This window comes from Mobula hypostoma, chromosome 10, assembly GCF_963921235.1.
Source record: "Mobula hypostoma chromosome 10, sMobHyp1.1, whole genome shotgun sequence".
NCBI lineage: Eukaryota > Metazoa > Chordata > Chondrichthyes > Myliobatiformes > Myliobatidae > Mobula > Mobula hypostoma.
The window spans coordinates 16,012,690-16,037,718 of record NC_086106.1 but is presented as its reverse complement, the minus strand read 5'-3'; the positions used below and the strand labels follow the sequence as shown (position 1 = coordinate 16,037,718).

Sequence of the window (25,029 nt, the reverse complement as noted above, 5' to 3'; positions counted from 1 at the left end):
ACTCAAAATGAATGGAGATGAATTAATTAGAGACAGTATTAATTGTGATTATATGAGTAATGTCTACTCTATGGAAGAATGTATCAGTAGATGAGTGAGCTCTAGAAATAAAAGCACACAATGCAACAATTCTTTTACTGGCAATGCTCATCAACATACCAGAACCCTTTTGTTTGCCTTCTGAAAAATAGATTAACCAATAGGGGGTTAAACACAATTAACTATTGTACTTTTAGTACTCATCAAATCATTTAAAAGTCATTGCCTTCTCACAAATGCTTTAAAAAAGATCCGGTCATTAATTTTAAAGCATACACTCATTCTGCAGGTGTTATGTGCTCGACTCACACAAGGAACTCTCACCTGGAAATGCACAGCATCCTGAGAATGTTCAATATTATAAAAGGTATCAAGCACAAACGCAGACACACACACACTCACACACACTTTTAATATATTATTGAACATGCATTGCAGATTTTAATTAACCAAAAAAGCAACTATCTGATCAAAATAATAAAATTAAGATTTAAAAATATTAAAATCAATTAGATTCTTTAGATTCGTTTATGTCAGTTTTGGAATTCCACATTAATTGATTTAATTTTTCTCTGCCACAGATTCCTGCTTTGGCTTTTAAGGGAATTGATGTGTGAGAGTTCTTCATTAATTTTGGGAAAGTGTTTCAGAAAGAAGTTATTTCTTATAAAAAGTATTTAATTCAAAATTTCACAAACTAATGGAATGCTAAACTCCCTTTCAAATACAGCTTTGCAATCCTAATTAGACGTAGGCAGCATAATTAAATGGCATCTGAAACTCAGATTTAGCTTAAATCACGTGGTTTACTAAGGCCATAAAACTAATCCTAACCAATCCTAAACCGGACAACTAGAGTCAATGCTTCTGTTAAGAATGTGCAAAAGGCCAGAATTCCCCAATCCTTGATGCGGTACAGAAAATGCAGTTGTGTGGTTATTGAGGGAGCTCCCAACACAATGCATGTTAGCTGTCCACTCCATAAACACTCCTCAATTTGAATTGTTAAATCTGATCTTCTGGTTACATTGTCCTATCGTGACTGGACTAAAGAGCCATGGAATACAAGATGTGGGCATCTTGCACTGATCCGATTTCCGAATAGGCGTAGAATCCATGAACACTATCTCGCTACTTTTTAAATTCTATTTTGCATTACGTATTTAATTTAACAATTTTATATACAATGCAATTCAAAGTTTTTTTTCTATTATTATGCATTGCCTTGCACCTGCTACGGCAAAGACAACACAAGTTACAACAGATGTTGGGGATATTAAACCTGATTTTGATTCCTCAAGACTCTTTATATTAATATTACTTATACCTTAATATTACCTTCTTTACTTTAATATTCCATTTATATCTTATGCCACGGAAAGATATATCACGGTCTCTGTCAACATAAGTCTTGTTTAATTCCTTTGTTATTTATACAATACAACCAGGAAGGGTCTCGGCCTGAAACATCGACTGCACCTCTTCCTAGAGATGCTACCTGGCCTGCTGCGTTCACCAGCAACTTTTATGTGTGTAACAAGGCAACCTAACTGTTCTCTCAGCTAGCATGCCATATTGACAGGAGAGAAAACTTTGACAGGTTCACTACAAACTGTGTGTTTGAGTGGAGGAAGAACAAGCTTCAGCTAACCATAAATGGGACGGCTGCAAGAATTTTGTGGCATGAGCACCAGTTGCAAGTCTAGATTAACATATTTCCTCTTAAATGCTCTTTTTTTTTACCAACCAGGTCAGAAGTAAAGATTGAGTTAAAAGCTTTTCAAATCTCAGAGCATCCAGACTGCAGAAGAACAGGGATCAGATGCTGTTTTGTTGGTTTTCACCTGCACAGAAATTGCGTGAAAAAAAACCAAAGATAAAACCTAAACAATTATTTACCACTTTCACGTTTGATGACTGTAGACGAGAGAAAGTGAAAAAGAAAAAAAGGATGAAAAATAAGTTAAAAATAGGAAACTGAAATACAATCACAATCATTCAGTAAATATTATTGAACAAAAATCAACTGAAGAAATTATTAACTCGAACACATTATACAATTATACATTCTACCAAGTTTTGGAAAGAAAATAAACAAAATAAACTTTGAAAAATATATTAGGATATTAGAACAACAAATCCTTCGTTACAGCACTCCAGTCCCCATTGAAGGATCAGCAGTGAAAAGGGTGAGCAGGTTCAAGTTTCTGGGTGCCAACATCTCTGAAGATCTATCCTGGGTCCAACATATTGATGCAATTTCAAAGAAGGCACAACAGTGGGTTTATTTGACTAGGATTTTGAGGAAACTTGTTATGTCATCCAAGACACTTGCAAATTTCTAAAGATGTACTTGGAAAGCATTCTAACTGGCTGCATTACCATCAGGTATGGAGGGGCCACTGCACAGGATTGGAAAAAGCTGCAGTAAGTTGTAAGCTCAGTCAACTCCATCTTGGGCACTATCCTCCCCAGCACTGAGGACACCTCCAAAAGGAAGTGCCTCGAAAAGGCAACATCCACCATTAAGGACCCCCATCACCCAGGATATGTCCCCTTCTCTTTGGTTCCCATCAAAGAGGAGATACAGAAGTCTGAAGCCACACACTCAATGTTTCAGGAACAGCTTAGTCCTTCTGCCATTAGATTTCTGAATGGACAATGAACCCATGAACACTATCTCTCTATTTTTTCCTCTGTTTTTGCGCTACTTGACATATACATACATATATATATTTGGCAAGTAGAGATGTGCAACTGTTGCAGGCATTACAAGGTGATAGATTCTGCTGTAAAAAACAGGGATGCATCCAGACTATGAAGGACAAAGATTTAATTATATAGTGTATACTGTACTTATTGTAATTTATAGGTTTTTTATTATGTATTGCAATGTACTGGTGCTGCAAAATAACAAATTTCACAACATGTGCCAGTGATATCAAACCCGCTCCTGATTTTATGTAGTATCAAGAAGAAGGCTTATTCATCAATTACTTCCTCCTAATTTTATTACAATTTCAAAGTTGAAATTCTCCAATTCAATAATTAAAAAACTCACCATAATGAAGAATTACTTACTGGTTCCCTCTTCTGTGACCATTCCTAGGCCTTCAGCCTTATTCTGCCTTTCAAAAGCATTGAGATCCAGCACACTGTTTAGAAATAATTGGCACGGATTTAAAATTCATTCAGCAAGTGCATCCTGAAGGTGGCAAAAAGCTACTTAAGGTTTTGTTACGCCTGAAACTTAGCCTTTGACTTTACAGTTTTTCCTACAGTGGAGACAACAGTTAGACGAATAATCTTTGATTAATATTTGAAGCTCCTCCAAGGGGACCACAATTTTGTTGTGGTTTGGAGGCTTGCGTGCCTCAGTGACCTGGAGAGATACGTCGTTCAGAGTCAGGGCTTTATGTTTTGGCTCTTGGGAGGGTCACCCATGCCAAGCAGATCAAAGGGCAGAGTGGTCCTCCAGTCCTCTAGGTTCGGGGGTTCAACTCAGGGCTAACAACCCTGACTGGTAAAACAAAATTGTTACAGAAACAGCAATGAAGAATCCATCTACATCTGAGGGGCCACGGACAGAGAAGCAGGACTTTCATTGCTGCCCTAGAAGCCAGTGGCGTAATGAGCAGTAAGTAAGTAATATTTGAAGCTAATCTTTATTTAATCTAGTAAAGGGAAAATACGCACAGAGCAAGTAAATAACCTTTCGTAATAAAACAGTGTGATCCTACTAAAGTAACACATACAAAATGCTGGAGGAACTCAGAAGGTCAGTCAGCATCTATGGAAATGAACAAACAGTCAATGTTTTGGGCTGAAACCCTTCATTAGGACAGAAAAATCCTTCAGCATTTTGTGTGTGTTACTCTGGATTTCCAGCATCTGCAGGAATTTACGGTTATACTTAAAAAAAAAGTGTGACACCTACTGCAACAAAATCTCTTATTTTCTATCATTTTAGACTCAGAAAATTTTCCAAACTAAAAAATAGATATTAGAACCTAAATGAATAAGTTAATAAAACTTGGTAAGTTAAACTTCCCCAAATCATGTATCCTAGTGTATACAATAGACAATAGATGCAGGAGTAGGCCATTCAGCCCTTCGAGCCAGCACCACCATTCACTGTGATCATGGCTGATCATCCACTATCAGTACCCTTTTCCTGCCTTCTCCCCAAATCTCTTCACTCCGCTATCTTTAAGAGCTCTATCTAACTCTTATTTGAAAGAATCCAGAGAATTGGCCTCCACTGCCTTCTGAGGCAGAGCACTCCACAGAACCACAACCCTCTGTGTGAAAAAGTTTTTCCTCAACTCTGTTCTAAATTGTCTACCCCTTATTCTTAAACTGTGGCCTCTGGTTCTGGACTCCCCCAACATTGGGAACATGTTTCCTGCCTCTAGCCTGTCCAATCCCTTAATAATCTGATATGTTTCAATCGGCTCCTCTCTCATCCTTCTAAATTCCAGTGTATACAAGCCCAGTCGCTCCAATCTTTCAACATATGACAGTCCTGCCATTCCGGGAATTAACCTCGTGAACCTGCGCAGTACTCCCTCAATAGCTAGAATGTCCTTCCTCAAATCTGGAATCCAAAACTGTACACAATACTCCAGGTGTGGTCTCACCAGGGCCCTGTACAGCTGCAGAAGGTCCTCTTTGCTCCTATACTCAACTCCCCTTGTTATGAAGGCCAACATGCCATTAGCTTTCTTCACTGCCTGCTGTACCTGCATGCTTACTTTCAGTGACTGATGAACAAGGACACCTAGATCTTGCTGTACTTCCCCTTTTCCTAACTTGACACCATTCAGATAGTAATCTGCCTTCCTGTTCTTGCCACCAAAGTGGATAACCTCACATTTATCCACATTAAACTGCATCTGCCATGCATCTGCCCACTCACCCAACCTGTCCAAGTCACCCTGCATTCTCATAACATCCTCCTCACATTTCACACTGCCACCCAGCTTTGTGTGAATTCTACCTGAATGCATTGACTACAGCAAGGTGACTGGCGTCAGAGGGGCCTGGAGATTGACTTCAGGCAAGTCTGACAATGAACGTTCCAGATTTGGAATGCATTGTTTTGACATTGTAGCAGCAATCGGGCCAAGATGAACTATTTACAATTAACAGCAAGGGTATGGACAGTGTGGCAGTTGTGGGATTGTGGATGTTGGTACAGTAAAAATCAGACAGCCTCTTGTGTCCTGGACCACCAGATCAGCAGTGCTGTTAGGACATGGTTGTGGACTGCTATGGTACTCTACAGGAACCCTCAAACAAAGTAAATCATAATCATCACGGCAGTAAAATTAGGCTGTGAGTTCAATTCCTGGTCTCCACGACATCATCAGTTAGTTGCCTGTCTTTTACCTACGCCAGCCAGAAATTAAGAGACAGGCCATCAGATGCTTCATTCTAGTTGGTTTTGAAATGTACCAATGAGGTTGCCAACCACTTCAGTGCTGGACAGGATAAATCCTTGCCTTATGCAAAGATTTGTGCTGGCTATCTCTTTGTTGCATTCTGGCAGGTCTACTACTGCAGCCCCACACTTCATTAGGCACACATGGTCACTTTCTATAGATGGCCTCATCAAAGCCTTCACCCTCCTCTGGAGTAAAACTTACACGCAAACTTTACTTGTGCTAGCTCAGCACTTGCATTAACATTTCCTCCTTCTTTGATTGCAGGCCCCTAATGCCTTCAGTCTTATTATGTGTGGATCCCATCTTTAATTTTGGATGGGTACATGGAGGGGAGGGGTATGGAGGGCTATGTTTCAGATGCAGGTCGATGGGACTAGTCAGAGTAATAGTTCGGTATGGACTAGATGGGACGAAGGGCCTGTTTCTGCCCTGTAATGTACATGACTTGATGACTCTTCAAGTTATTGGAAGTGTTAGGATCTGATCTGTCTGAGAAGGTTGCTGTAGACAATGATAATTTGATTGAATTCTGCCTACCTTTCAAAGACTAGTTCTAGACTCTCCCATAATTCATACATAAAATTCTCCACAGGGTTTTACATTTTGATCAAGTATCTTCTCTCTCTCTCTTCTAAACTCCAGTGGATACAAGCCTGGATTGGGAAATGGTTCATCATAAAACAACCTAAACATTCCAGGTATCAGTCTGGTAAACGTTAGGGACACAGGAGACTGCAGACACTAGAATCTGGAGCAAAAAACAAAATGCTGGGAGGAACTCAACGAGTCAGGCAGCACCTGTGGAGGAAAACGGCTAAATGATGTTTCGGTTTGAGGTCTTTCGTCTGGACTGGAAGCCAGAGGGGAGATTAGCCGGCATAAAGAGGTGAGGGGAAAGTGTTGCAGCAGAAGTATTGTCATTTGAATTTTCAGCAGAAATGTCAACCAGTCAATCAGGAAATGATTTGTGCCTGAACTAGTGGAAATTATTGATGAGCCAGACAGTGAAAGCATTTTTGCTAGTGGACCCAGAATTGAAAACTCACTGCATTAAAAATGCAAAAATACAGAAATGAACTGCATAAACTCACTCACCTGCAGGTTTGCATGAGAGCTTGCATACTTTGGAAGAAACCGATATCTTTTTTCTCTTTCAGGTAGTCTAACATTTTCTAAACAAAAAGCATAGTCACTTTTAACAACAAGTAGACAATTGTTCGGTACTGTCATGATCAACTTTCTAAATTTTCAGTCTTTTCCACAAATTGAAATAATTATGGAGAAGGAGATGGCTGGTTCACAGGTTAAGGTCCTGAAATGGGGTAAAATAAATCCATTAGGTGGGATCTTGCAGTGCTTGATTGGGAGAGATTGTTTGCAGGGAAAGGAGTGAAGTGATGTCAAAAGTTGAGATCCAGCGTGTTCCTGGTAGGGTGAAGGGAAAGGCGTACAGGTTTGGGGAACCCTGCTTGATGATATTGAATCTCTGATTAAGGCATACACTACTCGTAAGTATTTAGGAACCAGTGATGGCTACACAAAGTGTAGGAATGCACTTAAGAGGGAAGTTAGATGGGCAAAAAGAGGATCTGAGAAGGATCTGGCAGGCAACATGAGGCAAAAATCCCAAGAGATTCTATAAGTATATTAAGAGTAAAAGGAAGGTGAGGAAGAGAATAGATCCCTTTAAAGATCAGACTGTATGTGGAACCAGAACAAACATGTGTAAAATTTTTAATAAATATTTCTCTTTAGTTTCTACTGGAAGCTAAGGTAACAGAGAAATGAGTGGCCTTTGTCAAGGCAGACTGGTCTGGAAGGTTAGATTGCATGGGATCCAGAGCAGGAGATAATGGATTGGATTCATTATTGGTTGAATGGTAGGAAGCAGAGGCTGATGGTCGAGGGTTGTTTCTCAGACTGGAGGCCTAGCGATGAGCCATGGTCAGTGCTGGGACTTTTGTCATTTGTAATTTATATAAACAATTTGGATGTAAATATATAAGGCATGGCTAGTAAGTTCGCAGTTGTGTTGTAGACAGTGTGGAAGGCAATGAAAAATTACAGAGGGATCTTGATTAGTTGGGTATGTGGGCTGAGGCTTGGCAAGTGGGGTTTAGTTCAGATAAATATGAGGTATTGCATTGAAGGAGGTCAAACCAGGACAAGACTAATAATGGTAAGGACCTGGGGAGTCTTATGGAATAGAGGGACCTACAAATGCAAGTGCACAGTTTCCTGAAAGTGGCATCACAGGCAGATACAGTGGTGATGAAGGCACTTGGCATCTGGCCTTCATTGGGAAGGCCACTCAGTACAGGAATTGGTAAGTTATAATGCAGTTATAACAGATAGCTTTGGTGAGGCCACATTTGCAGTATTGTGTACAGTTTTGGCCATCCTGTCATAGGAAAGATGTTATTAAACTAGAAAGAGTACCAAGAAGATTTACCAGGATGTTGCCTGGACTTGGGATCTGAGTTATAAGGAGAGGTTGCGTAGACTAGGACTTTATTTCCTGAACTGTAGGAGATTGAGAGATGATCAGATAGAGGTATACAAAATCATGAGAGGTATAGACATAAATACTATACTTCAACTTATTAATATTTAACACTTTGCACTTAAATTCCCTCTGACAATCCTTGGACCACTTTCCTCGTGGATCTAGATTGTGCTGTAATCGCAGATCATCTTCTTCAATGTCCATTATAACACAAATTTGGTGTCACCTGCAAAGTTCTGAATCATGCCACCTCCATTCCTACCCTGGAAGAACGGAACTGCACTCAGTACTCCAGCTGAAGTCTGACCAAGGTTTTATGAAGCTGAAGCATAATCTCCCTACTTCTGTATTCAATGCCCTGTCTAATGAAGACCAGTACGCCTTTCCAACCACGTTATCCACTTGAGTTGCCACTTTCTAAGATCTATGGACTTATATTCTGAGGTCTTTTCAGTACTTCCTGTTACCTTACCTTTCATGATGTATGTCCTGGGCTCATTAGTGCTCTTAAATGGAGGAGCTCACATTAGTCAGGTTTAAAATCTATTTGCCATGTTTTAGACCATTTCATTGTGTCACACATAATGGAGAAAGGCCTTTCAGCACAACTGGTTCATGTTGAGCAAGATCCTATCCATATATCTGTCCAAGTACCTTTTAAATGCTGTTAATTTACTTGCATCAACCACTTCCTTTGGCAGCTCATTCCATATACAGACCACTCTCTGGGTGCAAAATCTCCCCCTCAGGTGCCTCTTAAATCTGCACCCTCTCACCTTAAACCTATACCCTGCAATTCTTGATTCCCCAATCCTAGGAAAAAAGTCCCTTATGATTTTATACACCTTTATAAAGTCACCCCTCGGTCTTCTACACTCCAATGAATAACGTCTCAACCTGCTCAATTTCCCTCCATAACTCAGTCGCTCAAGTCCCAACAATGTCCTCATAAATATCCTCTGTGCACTTTCAGGCTTAATGGCATCTTTCCTATTACTGGGTGACCAAAACTGAGCACAGGATTCCAAATGAGGCCTCACCAACATCTTGTTCAATTGCAACCAAAATCGCAATTCCTATACTTATGATGGCCCATATACCAAAAGCCTTCATGACCACATTGTCTACCACAACACCATTTACAGAAAACCATGTACTTGTACTCCTCTGTTTTACAACACTACTTAGGGCCCTATCATTGATTGTGAAAGCCCTTGCTCCCATTTGTCTTTCCAAAATGCAACACCTCACACTTATCCAAAATTAAACTCTATTTGCCACTCATCGGCCCACTTACTCAGATGAACAAGATTGCTCCGAAAATCCTGATAACCATCTTCGCTGTCATTGAGACCACCTATTCAGTGGTCAACGGCAAAGTTACTAGCTGTAGCTCTTACATTCTGATCTAAATCACCGTTATTGCTGACAAGTAGGAATAGGGTGAACACTAACCCGTGGAGAACACCACTGGTCATGGATGGTCAGTCTGCAAAACAGCCTTCCAGCTGCGAACTTAGTAACCATGCCTCTAATTCATTCACATACACAGTATTGTGAACAGTAAGGGTCCCAACACCAACCTGTCACTGGGCTGTTGCTGTGACTGGATGCCTGTGATAAGTGGTGTCTCACAATACTTGCTGCTGGACCTCTGCTGTTCATAATATGGTATTGTGCAAAAGTCTTAGGTATACGTAACCTAACTCTAATGCACTGTCTCCTCTTGCCAAGCCAATCTTAGCCTAGTCTACTGATTTGCCCTGGATCCCATGAGCCCTAACATTTTGAACCAGTACAGTAATATTTTGTACTGTGTGGGACCTAGTCAAAGAGTTGACTGAAGTTCATATACACTCAGTAGCCACTTTATTAGGTACACCTGTACACCTCATTGTTAATGCAAATATCTTAGCAGCCAATCATATGGCAGCAACTTAATGCATAAAAGCATGCAGACATGGTCAGGAGGTTCAGTTGTTGTTCAGACCAAATATCAGAATGGGGAAGAAATGTGAACTAAGTGACTTTGACCGTAGAATGTCTGTTGGTGCCGGGCAGGGCGTCGAGTATTTCAGAAACTGATGATCTCCTGGGGTTTTCACACAAAATAGTCTCTTGAGTTTACAGAGAATTGTGAGAAATGCATAACAAAATCCAGAGGACAGCAGTTTTTTTGGATGAGAACACCTTATTAATGAGAGAGGTCAGAGGAGAATGGCCAGACTGGTTCAAGCTGACAGGAAGGTGACAGTAACTCAAATGACCATGCCTCACAACAGTGGTGTGCAGAAGAGCATCTCTGAACGCACAACATTGAACCTTGAAGTGGATGGGCTACAGCAGCAAAAGACCACAAACATACACTCAGCGGCCAGTTTATTAGGTACAGGAGGTAGCTAAAAACACAGCTATGGAGTGTAAATCACATGTATTTCCCTGCCTAAGCAGAATACCTAACATTTGTAAATTAGATGGAGTTTTACATTCATTCTAGATTTACCTGATTAGCTGAATCTGAATAGCCCACTGGCTAAAATGGAAACTGAACTCTGAATTGTTTTATCCTAGCCTTTTTAAATTTTTAACCCAGCCTTGATTACAATCCAGTCACTTCCACCATAGTATCGCACCACACTATGTTACAAATCACGCTCACATAACTGTTTGGGTTTTATAATAATAGACATGATATGAATATACATAAAATATTGTATAAGGCAGCAATAATAATGTATAACTTTTTACCTGTTGGACTTCAGCATTACCACCATTCAGAATGGAAATACCCAGCTTTAGAGTTGAGGAAACCATTGTACCAGGCTCACCTGTGAAATGGGGAAGAAAAGTCTTGGCAAGTTATCTGCAACCTTACAAAGATGGTAAACCTGCATCCCTACAACAGACCCACCATACTCCAAGTTTTAGTTTATTGTTTTCTGTAGAGTTAAATGAGAGTTTTAAATCCCCATGACACTTTGGAATTCCATTATGCTGTTACTTATTTAAATTTGCAAGAAGCTACCAAGTAGAGTTCACTCCTGGTATCAAAACAGTAGGAAGAAAGTATAAGCATACAGCTGAGTGGATGTCCACTCTATGCAAACAAGGGCAATCAAGAATGTTAATTCAAATTCCCCTGCTGCAGATATCAAAACATGGGTACTTCTGCAAGACTTCCCTGAGCTGGCCAGCACTATCAATAGGTGCATCAAAACCAAGTACACTTAACATGTGCAAAAAATGAGTTACCTTCATCTGAGGAAATCTCCCCGACTGCAGAATAATATCACTCTGCAATCACTGCTGCCCCTGGGATTCTGACTCCCATTTCCTCTGCTTCTTCCCTTAAATCCCAAAGACCCATATACGGAACTCCGAAAACTAGACTAGCAAGATCTAGCTCAAGTTAATGTCCAGAATTCTACAATTGTTATCTGTCTAAAAGAAATAGGGAAAGTAATGAGATTTCTACTGCGTCTGTGGGCTATACATTACATCGTAATGTAATTACAGAATTAATGTAATGTAATCATTGATGAAACTGAGAAGTAGTTATTTTATAAAATTCATACCCTTGCATGCACTAATCATCTGTAGAACCATTTCAGCAGATCCACGGCTATGTAGTCTGGACTGCTGGTATAGAAGTCTTTGTTTCTCCATCTCCTTTTCCTAAGAAGATACAGAAAAAAAGAGAAAGCATCAGAGAAATACTTTGCAAATGAGTAACAACTTTATTAGAGAAAGTATGGCAGCCAATTTCCATAGAGCAAGTTGTCAGAAATAGAAATGAGATGTGATACATATGTCGCTGCATGTTTGGTATCTTCATTAGCACATACTAATGCTCATGGACACAATGGGCCATTCATAATTGAAATTATACTGTACTTTACAATATGTGAGAGAAACCTCATTCGTCTTTTCAGTGAACTAGCCTGACCTGGTTCCAGATGACAGAAACCAGTGTTAGCAGCCCATTCCTGACAGGTTAACTTCAACTTTAAAAAATAACTCTCCTTGTTCCCATACCTCATATGGACATAATCACTTTATGTTCATCCTGGGTGTCGTCCTTTAATACAAGTCGAAGGTCACACCATCACGTTTTAAATACGAAAGCACTGTTCAGACTCTTCAGCCCTCGATGTTGTGCCAACTTTATAACCTATTCTACGATCAATCTAACTCTTCCCTCCTACATTGATCTCCACTATTCTATCACCCATGTGCCTATATAAATGAGTTTCTTAACTGTCCTTAATGTATCTGCCTCTAACACAACTGCTGGTAGGGCATTCCATGCACCCACCACTCTCTGTATAAACAACCTAGCTCTGACTTCCCCTCTATACTTCCCTCCAATCACCTTAAAACTATGGCCCTCATATTAGCCACTTCCACCCTGAGAAAAAAGTGTCTGGCTGTCTATTTGATCAAAGTTCAAAAGTTCAAAGTTCAAAGTAAAATTTATTATCAGAGTGCATACACATCACCCCATACAACCCCGAGATTCTTTTTCCTGCAGGCATACTAAGCAACTTCTCCGTGGATTGTCACCTCGTCGCGGTGGAGAGGCTTGTGTGGTCCTGAGATCCCGAGAGCAATGCTGTCTGGAGCTATGCTCCTGGTAGGGTCGCCCATGGCGGTAAGGTCGAGGGTGAGGTCCCTGACAAAGAACAATCCAACCAAGACCTCAACGGTGGAACGGGCTGATGAAGTTACTTCAAACTCAACGGCTGTGAAGGCGGACGAAGGCTGCAACAAATCCCTCAGCTCCAATTGTCGTGGTTTCCATGCCATTGGAATCAGTTAGTTGATTTGTGAAGTATCGTGTGCTTCTTGGAGTGCAACATCAAGTACACATTAAACAAATACACGCACAGGCGTCTTCGCTCTGTGGGCCACTTCTTCAGAACGAAGACCATCATCCTCGACCTCGAGGGATAGCCACGACGACGACTAAGCACGTCTAAAAAACAGTAACTGTAAGCAGGATCAATGAACAACAAATGCTTCTTATTATCTTGTACACCTCTATCAAGTCATCTCTCATCCTCCTTTGTTCCAAAGTGAAAAACCCTAGTTCGCTCAATCTTTCCTTATAAGACATGCTCTTTAATGCAAGCGACATTATGATAAATCTCCTCTCCAAGCTTCCACATCCTTCCTATAAAGATGACATTATTGTCCAGGTCTGGACACTCAGAGGGCAGCTATAAATCTGTACTCCCTCCATTAACAGTTTAAATCTTCTGTTCTCATGTCTTTTTCCACTTTTTCAAGGTGGTTGGCGTCCTGTTGGAGTCCGTGATCTATGGCTGTGCTCAAACTACAATCTTCATGGGTGGTGGGTTCTCACTCCTGGCAGCTTTCTGAGTGGCCTGTGCTTCAGGATCTTCAGGAGTGGCTTGGAAGACGTGTGTCTTCGGGGTGTGGCTCAGTGGGTGGCCCGATACCCTGCTGACGTCGCCGACTGAAGCGTTGTGGGAGATCGAAACATCGAGACACCGGGTGCAGCTGTCGAGACCTCCGCACTAGAGTGATTGCTCTCTAGATGGTGAGAGAGAGTCTGCTGACTCTCAAGTTGGGGAAACCTGAAATAAGTTATGCTAGACGAGAGAGAGAGGGAGAGAGAGAGGGAGAGAGGGGGGGGGAGGGAGAGAGAGAGAGAGAGAGAGAGAGAGAGAGGGCTTGTTGAGATGTTGCAGTGTTGGGATGGTCTATAGATGGGGGCTTGTAACTGGTTGGTCAGTGCTGTGGGGGCTGATACCTTCTGCTGGAACAAGTGGTGGGGATGGCTGGTGCTTTGCTGATGATTGTGCATGGGGAGAGGGAACTTTAGGGTTCTAACATTTTTTCCATTATTCATCCTTTTGTTTATTTTCCCCCTCTGTTTTGTGGATGTTTGCGGAGAGTAAGGATTTCAGGTTGTGTACTGTATACAATCTCTGGCATAAAATTGAACTATTAAATAGATAACTGAACTGATGACATGCTTGTCTTCCACAATTCATTTTGTGGCCAAATAGTGCTGAAAATACAGATAAATTTCCGAGGCATTGTGCTACAGTTATTACCTAGTACACTTAGCATTAGGAGCTGAGAATGAACTTCTAGGCCATGAATACTTTTCAGACTAATGCTACTTCGATTCGCAATAATCAGAAATAAGCAGATGTCAAAAACACTCTCTGCTGACTGCTGTGTTTGAAAGCTCGGTGTGTGCAGTGAGAATGGTGTTTGCAGATTGGAGTTTATTGCCCTACTGTCTGAGTACATTTACCAAGGTGGAATTTACCAGAAGACATGGAAATTTGCCCATGTCCTATTTACAGAAAGCAGGACAAAACAAACCAGGCTGTCACAACAATAGGAATATTCCCAGTAATCAGAGGTGATGTAAGCCATTGTCAACAGTGTCAAGGATCAAGAATCGAGTGTATCCGCATATACATTAACATGTATTAGGAATTTGCTGTGGTGTGACATGCAACAAAAACCAACAACATTCAACAATAATAAAAATAAAGAATTATATAAGAAATATACTCCCCTCAGTCAACTCGCCAGCAACCTGCTCACTGTCTCTGCCAATGTTACTTGATACCTGACCTCAGTACAACCTTGATTAAAATGTGGAAAGTGGGGAAGCTTAGGACCGGGGGAATGGGCACAACCTTAGGATGTCTCTTTCGAACAGAGATAAAGAGGAATTCATTTAGCTAGAGGGGTGGTGAATCTGGGTAATTCATTGCCATAGATGGCTGTGGAGGCATGTCACTGGGTATACTTAAAGTGGCAAAGTTGATAGGTTCTTGCTTAGTAAGGGCGTCAAAGGTTATGGGGAGAAGGTAGAAGAATAGAGTTAGAGGGATGATGGAATGGCAGAGCAGACTCAATGGGCTGGATTTGAAATTGGCTGTGTGGGAGAAGACAGAGAGTGGTAGTGGATGATTGCTTCTCAGACTGGAGCCCTGTGACTAGTGGTGTGCCTCAGGGATCTGTGCTGGGACTATTGTTGTTTGTTGTCTATATCAATGATCTAGATGATAATGTGGTAAATTGGATTAGCAAGTTTGCTGATGACACTAAGATTGGAGGTGTTATGGACAGCGAGGAAGGCTTTCAAAGCTTAAAGAGGGATCAGGACCAACTGGAAAAATGGGCCAGAAAATGGCAGATGGAATTTAAAGCAGACAAGTGTGATGTGTTGCATTTTGGTAGGACATACAGTAAATGGTAGGGCACTGAGGAGTGCGGAGGAACAAAAGGATCTGGGAGTTCAGATACATAATTCCCTGAAAGTGGTGTCACAGGTAGACAGGGTTGTAAAGAAGGCTTTTGGCATTCTGTCATTCATAAATCGAAGTACTGAGTACAGGAGTTGGGATGTTATGGTGAGGTTGTATAAGACATTGGTGAGGCCAAATTTGGAGTATTGTGTGCAGTTCTGGTCACCTAACTATAGGAAGGATATCAGTAAGATTGATAGAGAGCAGAGAAGATTTACTAGGATGTTGCTGGGTCTTCAGGAGTTGAATTACAGTGAAAGATTGAACAGGTTAGGACTTTATTCCCTGGAGCACAGAAGAATGAGGGGGGATTTGATAGAGGTTTACAAAATTATGAGGGGTATAGACAGAGTAAATGCAAGTAGGCTCTTTCCACTTAGATTAGGAGCGATAAATACAAGAGGACATGGCTTTAGGGTGAAGGGGAAAGATTTAGGGGAAACATTAGGGGGAACTTCTTCACTCAGAGAGTGGTGGGAGTGTGGAACGAGCTGCCATCTGGTATGGTAAATGCGGGCTCACTCTTAAGTTCTAAGAATAAATTGGATAGATACGTGGATGGGAGCAGTCTGGAGGGTTAGGGACTGGGTGTAGGTCACTGGGAATAAAGTTTCAGCACAGACTAGAAGGGCCAAATGGCCTGTTTTCTGTGCTGTAGTGTTCTATGGTTCTATGAATGGCCTAATTCTGTCTGATGGTCTAAGGTGAGAGGTGACTGGCAGTGAGCAGCCACATTGAAACTAACAGTAATGGGAAATCAGGGGGAGAAAAGTCTTCACCTACTTGTCAAAAGATGCATGAAGGAAGATGACTGTGGTTTCTAGAGACCAAGCATGTCAGCTGTGGGACATGGCCACAGGAGCTCCTCAGGACATTATGCTATGTGCAACCATCGTCATCTATACCCTTGCTTCATTATAAATATGTTTACTGCTAACTCTATGCAGTATAATTTGTAAATCTTCAAATGATGAAGAACTCTGATCCTCCACGCAGCAAACCTTCACACAATTTCAGCAAAAAGCATAAAGTCAGTGGTATTCACCTCGGTCATACTGACAGCGGTCTACATTCCCCCCCCCACCCCCCAGGCGGACGTGGAGTGTGCTCTCAACATACTGTATGCCAACATCAGTGGATTTGAGACCAGGTATCCGGAGGCTTTGCTCATTACAGCTCGGGACTTTAACCAGGCCAATCTCAGAAAGGTGCTGCCAAAGTTATACCAACATGTCTCCTGCCCGACTAGAGGCCCAAATATACTTGACCACTGCTACACAGCAGTCAAGGATGTTTACCATTCCGTCCCACGACCTCACTTCAGAAAATCGGACCATCAGGCCATACTCCTCCCGGCTTACAAACAGAAACTGAAGCGGGAGGTCACGGTGTCAAAAGTGGTGTCGCATTGGACGGAGGAAACGGATGAGGTCCTCCGTGACTGCTTAGAATTGGTGGACTGGTTAGTATTCAAGACTCAGCAGCTAACCTCGACGAGTATGCCTCAGCTGTCACGGACTTTATATGGAAATGCACGGAGGACTGTGTGTCTCGCAAGACGATCTGGGTATTCCCTAACCGGAAACCTTGGATGAATTATGAGGTCAAGTCCCTTTTAAAGGCTAGAGCTGCGGCTTTTAGGTCTGGGGATACCAGTTGCTACACTGAATCCAGGTGTGAACTCCGGAAGGCCATTAAGGGCGTCAAGAGGCAATATCGAGCCAAGTTGGAAGCCCAGGCTAACCAAAGGGATGCCAGTAGACTATGGCAGGGTCTAAATGAGATCACTGGGCGCAAAGAAAAGGCTGGGAATATCAATAACTCTGGCACTTCTCTTCCTGATGAACTTAACATATTCTACGCAAGATTCGAACAGAAGAGGAGCTCCCTCCAGATGAACCGGACCTGGTGGCATCGAGATTCATCGTCACCGAGGAGGACGTTAGAAGGGCCTTCCTGAAGATAAATCCAAGGAAGGCGACGGGCCCAGATGGCGTCCCAGGACGGGTTCTCCTGGCCTGTGCAAGCGAGCTAGCTGGAGTGTTTGCTGACATCTTCAACTGCTCCTTGCTTCAGTCTAAGATCCCCTCATGTTTTAAGAAGGTAACGATAATCCCAATGCCGAAGAAGAGCAAGGTGGCATGCCTGAATGACTATCGACCTCGACCTGTGGCTCTGACATCAATTGCTATGAAGTGCTTCGAGAGATTGGTTATGGCACACATCAACCACAGCCTACCGGACAACCTCGATGCTTTGCAATTCACCTACCGGAGCAACAGTCAATGTCAGTTGCCATCTCTCTGGCCCTACATTCCTCCTTAGAACACCTGGAAATAAAGATGCATATGTAAGGCTCCTTTTCACTGACTACAGCTCTGCCTTTAATACCATCATTCCAAATAAACTGATTCCTAAGCTCTGGAACCTGGGCCTTAGCACTCAGATCTGCAGCTGGATCTTCAACTTCCTCACAGACAGGACCCAGGCTGTAAAAATAGGGGACAAGCTCTCCTCTACAATCACTCTGAGCACCGGTGCCCCACAAGGCTGTGTACTCAGCCCCCTGCTGTACTCACTGTACACCCATGATTGTGTAGCAAAGTTTCCATCAGACTCAATATATAAGCTTGCTGATGACCCAGCAATTGTAGGCCGTATCTCGGGTAATGATGTGTTTGAGTACAGAGAGGAAATTAAGAACCTGGTGGCATGGTGTGAAGACAATAACCTATCCCTCAACGTCAGCAAGACGAAGGAATTGGTTGTTGACTTCAGAAGGAGTAGCGGACCGCATGACCCAATTTACATCGGTGGTGCGCAAGTGGAACAGATCAAAAGCTTTAAGTTCCTTGGGGTCAATATCACAAATGACCTGACTTGGTCCAGCCAAGCAGAGTTCACTGCCAAGAAGGCCCACCAGCGCCTTTACTTCCTGAGAGAACTAAAGAAATTTGGCCTGTCTCCTAAAACCCTCACTAATTTTTATAGATACACCGTAGAAAGCATTCGTCTAGGGTGCATCACAACCTGGCATGGAAGTTGTCCTGTCCAAGACCGGAAGAAGCTGCAGAAGATCGTGAACACGGCGCAGCACATCACACAAACCAATATTCCGTCCGTGGACTCACTTTACACTGCACACTGTCGGAGCAGTGCTGCCAGGATAATCAAGGACACGACCCACCCAGCCAACACACTTCTCGTCCCTCTTCCCTCCAGGAGAAGGCTCAGGAGCTTGAAGACTCGTATGGCCAGATTTGGGAACAGCTTCTTTCCAACTGTGATAAGACTGCTGAACGGATCCTGACCTGGATCTGGGCCATAGCCTCCAAATATCCGGACCTGCCTCTCGGTTTTTTTGCACTACCTTACTTTCCATTTTTCTATTTTCTATTTATGATTTATAATTTAATTTTTTAATATTTACTAATTTTTACTATTTTAAATATTTTTAATATTTAATATTTGTAATCCAGGGAGTGGGAAGCGCAGAATGAAATATCGCTGTGATGATTGTACATTCTAGTACCAATTGTTTGGCGACAATAAACTATAAAGTAGAAAGTAGCTGTTGACCGGAACTTGATCTGACCAGTCACCTGAAAATAAATTTAAAAAAAAACAAATGTGACAAATCTAAAACAAAAAACTGTAAATGCTAGAAACACTCAGTGAGTTAGATCACAACTATGGGAGAAGAACCAGAGTTAATAGGAGTGACCTGGCAAGAGACTTTACCCTGAGATGCTTGCTTTGCTCCTTTTATCACAGATGTGACTTGACCTGCTGGGTATTTCCAGCACTTTTTTACTATATGACAAAATATCTTTCAATTAACTGGAAGAATTTCTCAGTGAAAAGTGCCTGGAGGTTTGACACACTCCAGGATCAAACAACCCCTTTATTCCTCTAAATATGAATTCCCTCCACTGCCAGAAACACCTTGCTGTTCCATTATTGATGCTGGATTAAAATCTTGGAATTCTTACTCAGTAACAGGAAACGCAGGTATTTCAAGTTCAAGTTTAATTGTCATTCACCACATACATGTATACAGCTAAACAAAACATTCTTCCCCTGGGGCTAAGGTGCAAAACACAGCACATACAGTCACACACAGAACATATAGTTATGATAGCACAAAGTAATTTTAGTACAAGTTCCTGAGTGACTGGGCCTGAAGATTAACGGTGCCTGGGATGTTGTCCTGGAGCCATGTTTCTGCAAGAAGAAACGTGATCACTTGCCGTACCATCATTGTTGCTGGGTCGAAATCTTGGAATTCTTACCGAGGAACGGAAGTGCAGCAATTCCAGCAAATGGTTCATCTTTTAAAGGGCACTTACGGATAGACTTTAAATACTAGTTTTGCGAGCAGTGTCTAGAACCTCCAAGAAAAACATTGTTTGAATGGAAGATTTTCTGAAGGCATTTCCAATTGGCTACTATAGCTTCAGCAGCAGTTTGTCAGAAATTAATCATACAAAGTTACAAGTGTTATATACCTACACAGTAAGGGAGAAAAGGTTAACATAGAAACATAGAAAACCTACAGCACAATACAGGCTCTTTGGCCCACAATGCTGTGCCGAACATGTACTTACTTTAGAAATTACCTAGGGTAACCCGTAGCCCTCTATTTTTTTAAGCTCCATGTACCTATCCAGGAGTATAAAAGACCCTGTTGTATCCACCTCCACCGCCGTCGCTGGCAGCCCATTCCATGCACTCACCACTCTCTGCGTAAAAAGCTTACCCCTGTCATCTCCTCTGTACCTATTTCCAAGCACTTTAACACTGTGCCATTTCGTGCTAGCCATTTCAGCCCTGGGAAAAAGCCCATGACTATCCACACGATCACTGCCTGTCATCATCTTATACACCTCTATCAGGTCACCCCTCATCTTCTGTCGCAACAAGGAGAAAAGGCCCAGTTCACTCAACCTATTCTCATAAGGCATGCTCCCCAATCCAGGCAACACCCTTGTAAATCTCCTCTGCACCCTGTCTCCTAGTTTCCACGTCCTTCCCGTAGTGAGGTGACCAGAAATGAGCACAGTACTCCAAGTGGGGTCTGACCAGGGTCCTATGTAGCTGCAACATTACCTCTTGGCTCTTAAACTCAGTCCCACGTTTGATGAAGACCAATGCACTGAAGGCCAAACCAAAGAGTCAACCTGCACATTGTTAATCCAGGAAAGTTAAAGTCAGTTTTGTGTCTGTGGTTATGCAACTTATAGTCCTCGTATAGGTGCATAACTAAAATTAACATCAGCATGAAGATATAACTCAGCTTGTGCTTAGCTAATTTGAGTCATTTATTTGTAAGCATGCACCCAGGGATCAGTAGCAACTTACAGAAACATTAACTTACCTCACTTTATAATGGAACTGTACAAACTTAATATGCAAGAGCAACATTTCCACAATTTTTTTTCTTTACAGTTGCGCAGGCCAACCTTCGCTCTGAGCAGGAAAATTTTACATGGCCTGAAAACTGCGCAGCACTTTAATAAAACATTATATTGAAGAAAATTCCGGCTGTGCAGCAACAAAGAATATTTGCACGGGAGCATTTGTTCACTGCGCGGCTGCACTCTCCCGCAGTTTAGAGGGAACAGCGTGCAGGGGTTGCAGTCAGCGTAACGGGATCCAAAAATTCAGTTCTCTGACCGGAACTAGTAGCTTATTGTGTTTGAGACTCTTTATGGCTCATTACAGACTTACTTCAAAGCTAAGTTCAGCATCTTCTTCATTTTCCTCCTCTGCACCTTCTTCTTTAATGTGACAACTCTGAAAGCAACAGATAAGCTTCATTCAGCAATATTAACTTTAACCCTACAAAGTAAAACAGCGGCCCTCCGGGTACAACATATAGCAATATTCTACAATACCCTTGCTATGGTTAAATAGTGTCTTTAGTCTTTTTTGAGAATGTCCCAGCAAGTCAGTAGTCCGATATATATAAAAAGACAATCACATTGAAAAGAGGATAACTACATGAGAAAAGGGCTTCGAGGTGTTCCTCGTTCAGTAGCTGTACCCCATTCAACTGCTTATTGGCTGATTGTGCCTCTGATACACTCTGTTCTGGAATTATAAATGACTGTGATGCAATAAAAAATTCGAGATGGCAGAAGGTATCAAGGAGTCCTGTCTAATCATCAAAATATATGGAATATGATTTGAAACCTTGAGAATTCAGATTGGTCATCAGAGATCACAAGATCTTGCAGATTATTTGAGGAAAAAAAACAATAAAACCCAGGCTATAGTAAGCAAAATATAATTTGGATAAATTTGAATTTCCAATGTGGCAAGGGAGTATCAATGACAAAAGATCTTCACCTTGTGCAAATGACAATAAACTTTTCTCTTTAAGATTATATACTACTGGAGGCCAGTGAGCTTGGACTGGTGATGCTCCCCAGGGCTCAATGCTAGGTTCATCAATCAATGATTTGGATGAGAACGTACAGGGCACGGTTAGTAATTTTGCAGATGACACTGAAATAGTCAGTGTCATCGACAGTGAAGATGGTTATCAGGATTTACAGATGGATCTTGATCAGTGGGTAGCTAGGTCAAGGAATAGCAAATGGAGTGAATTCAGATACTGTAGGCAGAAGGTGTGGCACTGTGGGAAGCCAAACGAGGGTAGGACTTTCACAGTGAATGGCAGGGTGCTGGGGTGTATTGTAGAGCACAGGGACCCAGCAGTACAAGTTCCCTGAAAGCGGTGTCGCAGTGGACAGGATAGTGAAGGCTGCTTTGGTATTCTAGCCTTCATCAGTCAGGGGACTGAGTATAGGAGTTGCATGTACAAGACACTGGTGAGACTACATGTGGAATACTGTGTTCAGTTTTGCCCACCCTGCTATAAGAAAGCTGCCATTAAACTGGAAATTGCACAGAGCAGATTTAGCATTTATTTCGAGAGCACCAGAATATAAAAGGAAGGATGTAATGCTGAGGTTTTATAAAGCACCGGTGAGTGTTCACTTGAAGTATTGTGAGCAGTTTTGGCCTCCTTATTTAAGAAAGTGTGTGCTGACATTGGAGAGGGTTCAAAGGAGGTTCACAAGAACTAAAGGATTATCATATGAGCGGCAACTGATGGCTCTGGGCCTGTACTCGCTGGAATTTAGAAGAATGGTGTGGAGGGGGGGAATCTCATTGAAACCTATAAAAAGTTGAATGTTCAGGGAGTCTAGGACAGGAAGGCAGAGCCTCAGAGCAGAGAAACGTCGGTTTAGAACAGAGATGAGGCAGAATTTCTTTAGCCAGAGGGTGGTGACTCTGGGGAATTCATCGCCACAGGTGACTGTGGAGGCCAAGTCATTGGCTGTATTTAAGGTAGAGATTGATAGGTTCTTGATTACTCGGGACATGAAAGCCAGGAGAATGGGTTTGAGAAGGAAATGGATCAGCCATGATGAAATGGTGGAGCAGACTTGATGGGCCAAATGGACTACTTCTGCTCCTGTATCTTATGGTCTTACAAGGATGTTGGCAGGACTTGAGGGACTGTTGGAGTTTTTTGCATTGGAGCACAGGGTGATTTACAAAGGTGTATAAAATCATGTACGTCAAAGTGAACAGGTTTTTCTCTGGGTTGGGGAATCAAGAACTTGGGGACATAGGTGAAAGGGGAAGAGCTTTAATAGGATCCTGAGAGCCAACTCTTCCACACATAGCATGGTCAGTATATGGGATAAGCAGTGGTGCAGTGCTAGCTGGAGCGCACTGGAGCGTGTCCGGCACGTCTCTAAGAAAAAAGCCAAATTGAACAAGCTAATTAATTAGGTGCCACCCAGGGTGATTTGAGTATCTCAGAAACTGCTGATCTCCTGGGATTTTTATGCACAACATACTCTGGAGTTTACAAAGCATGGTGCCAAAAACAAAAAAAAAAATCCAGCGAGTCGATTTAACAAGATGTTTTTGCTCACAGAACAGCCACTCGCTGGATGTTTTTTTTGTTTTTGGCACCATTCTTTGTAAACTCCAGAGTATGTTGTGCATAAAAATCCCAGGAGATCAGCAGTTTCTGAGATACTCAAATCACCCTGGGCGGCACCTAATTAATTAGCTTGTTCATTTTGGCTTTTTTCTTAAAGGTGTGCTGGATGCGCTCCGGCTAGCACTGCACCACTGGGAATAAGTTGCTAACAGAAGCAATTGATGCAAGCATATTAACAACATTTAAAAAGTAATTGTAGAGATACACGGATAGGCAAGGTTTGGAGGGATATGGCAAATGGGACTATTTAGATCTTGGGCAGTATGCCTTAGTTGGGGTTTGAAGGGCCCATTTCTTTGCTGTATGACTCTACAACTGTATCTGATGAAATTGTTCCAAATATTTATTAGAACAAATGGCTGTACTTACCTTTGCCATGATATCAGCATATGACACGTAGAGATGGTCCATTTCTAGTTTGCTGAGGGGAATTAGAAAAAAAAAATGTTTCTGATGTACACCGAGACCCAAGTAAACTTGCTATTGGGTTAAAACAACCCAAAGATACATCATTACATCTCAATTAGACGAGTGACTGCCCCCGTCAACTGGCAGCTGAATATGCATCTCTTACCCTCACTATACTAGCCTGTCCTTGAAACTGATATATTTTCTACACAGAGAAAACAAAGTGAAACAAGAAGAATTCTTATTTTTTTTAGAATTCTATGACTTCTATGGTAATTTAAAATTGACAAATTTACTTCTTCAAAATGTTCATAATATATATATTTTATTTATTATTGACATATAAGGGGGAATAGGCCCTTCCAGCCCTTTGAGCCGCACTTCCCAGTAATCCCGAATTTAATCCCAGCCCAATTACAGGATAATTTACAATGAACAGCTAACCTAACAACTGGTATGCCTTTGGACTGTGAGAGGAGTGAACATGGTCACGAGGAGAACGTACAAACTCCTTACAGGCAGCAGTGGGAATTGAACCCAGGTCGCTGGTACAGTAAAGCAATGTGTAAAGCACTATGCCACCAAATTTGAATTTTAAAATTAATTGAAAGATTATCAACCTGAAACATTAACTCTACCTAAACAGTAACTCCCTATAGCACACTGAAAGAGAAATTTTGTTTGACTTGCTTGAGACTGGTTATAACACTGATGTGAATGAAGGGAGCATTAACTCACCCTTTCCATTAAACCCACAGTGGAACATTTTAACAAAAGTTGCAAGTTTTTAAAAAAAACTCTCCAATAATCCTGTCCGATTTGCCTTTATTCCACTAAATGGATTGCATTTGCAACTGAATTCTGATTTTCCAGCAGGTGGCTCTGTCTCCTGCACCGACATTCACTGAGCGTAACCTAACTGAAATCCTGCTATTGTTTTATTATTGTATCTTTTATTGATAACAATCCAAAGTAACATAGTTTCGGAGAGAATAAGATAATTTAGTGCTGTCGATGCTTAATTAATCTACTCCATTGTAAATGTGACTTTTACTTGCTGGCATTACCATTCACACCAACAAATGCACAGAAATAGAACACACAGCATGCCGAAACAGTGACAGATTTAGCAGACTGGGAGCAAACTCTGGAATATAAATGGTAGTACCTACTAGTCAGATGCATAAAATGTTTCTCCATTACTGAACTACTCACTATTGAAAAACTTGGAAACACATAGCCAAATTTTAACCTGTGATTCTCATATTTCAGGCAGTCACCCTTTATTATTATAGCTGTACAGAG

At 41.7% G+C, this 25,029-nt stretch overlaps 1 protein-coding gene across 8 annotated transcripts in view; it reads right to left on the bottom strand.

Moving 5' to 3' along the window:
* Nucleotides 1-25,029, bottom strand: part of LOC134352669 (ryanodine receptor 1-like) — a 581,514-nt gene that overhangs the window by 92,614 nt on the left and 463,871 nt on the right. For 5 of the 8 annotated variants that reach the window (XM_063060040.1, XM_063060042.1, XM_063060044.1 and 2 more), the window contains 7 exons: nucleotides 23,686-23,737; nucleotides 21,021-21,086; nucleotides 11,568-11,667; nucleotides 10,741-10,820; nucleotides 6,582-6,658; nucleotides 3,121-3,194; nucleotides 1,939-1,956 (listed from right to left, as the gene is read on the bottom strand). In XM_063060040.1, the coding sequence (XP_062916110.1) occupies nucleotides 1,939-1,956; nucleotides 3,121-3,194; nucleotides 6,582-6,658; nucleotides 10,741-10,820; nucleotides 11,568-11,667; nucleotides 21,021-21,086; nucleotides 23,686-23,737 (467 nt within the window). Of the gene's footprint in view, nucleotides 1-159; nucleotides 181-1,938; nucleotides 1,957-3,120; nucleotides 3,195-6,581; nucleotides 6,659-10,740; nucleotides 10,821-11,567; nucleotides 11,668-21,020; nucleotides 21,087-23,685; nucleotides 23,738-25,029 lie in introns of all 8 variants that reach the window. The other 3 variants (XM_063060038.1, XM_063060039.1, XM_063060041.1) reach the window with 1 other exon arrangement.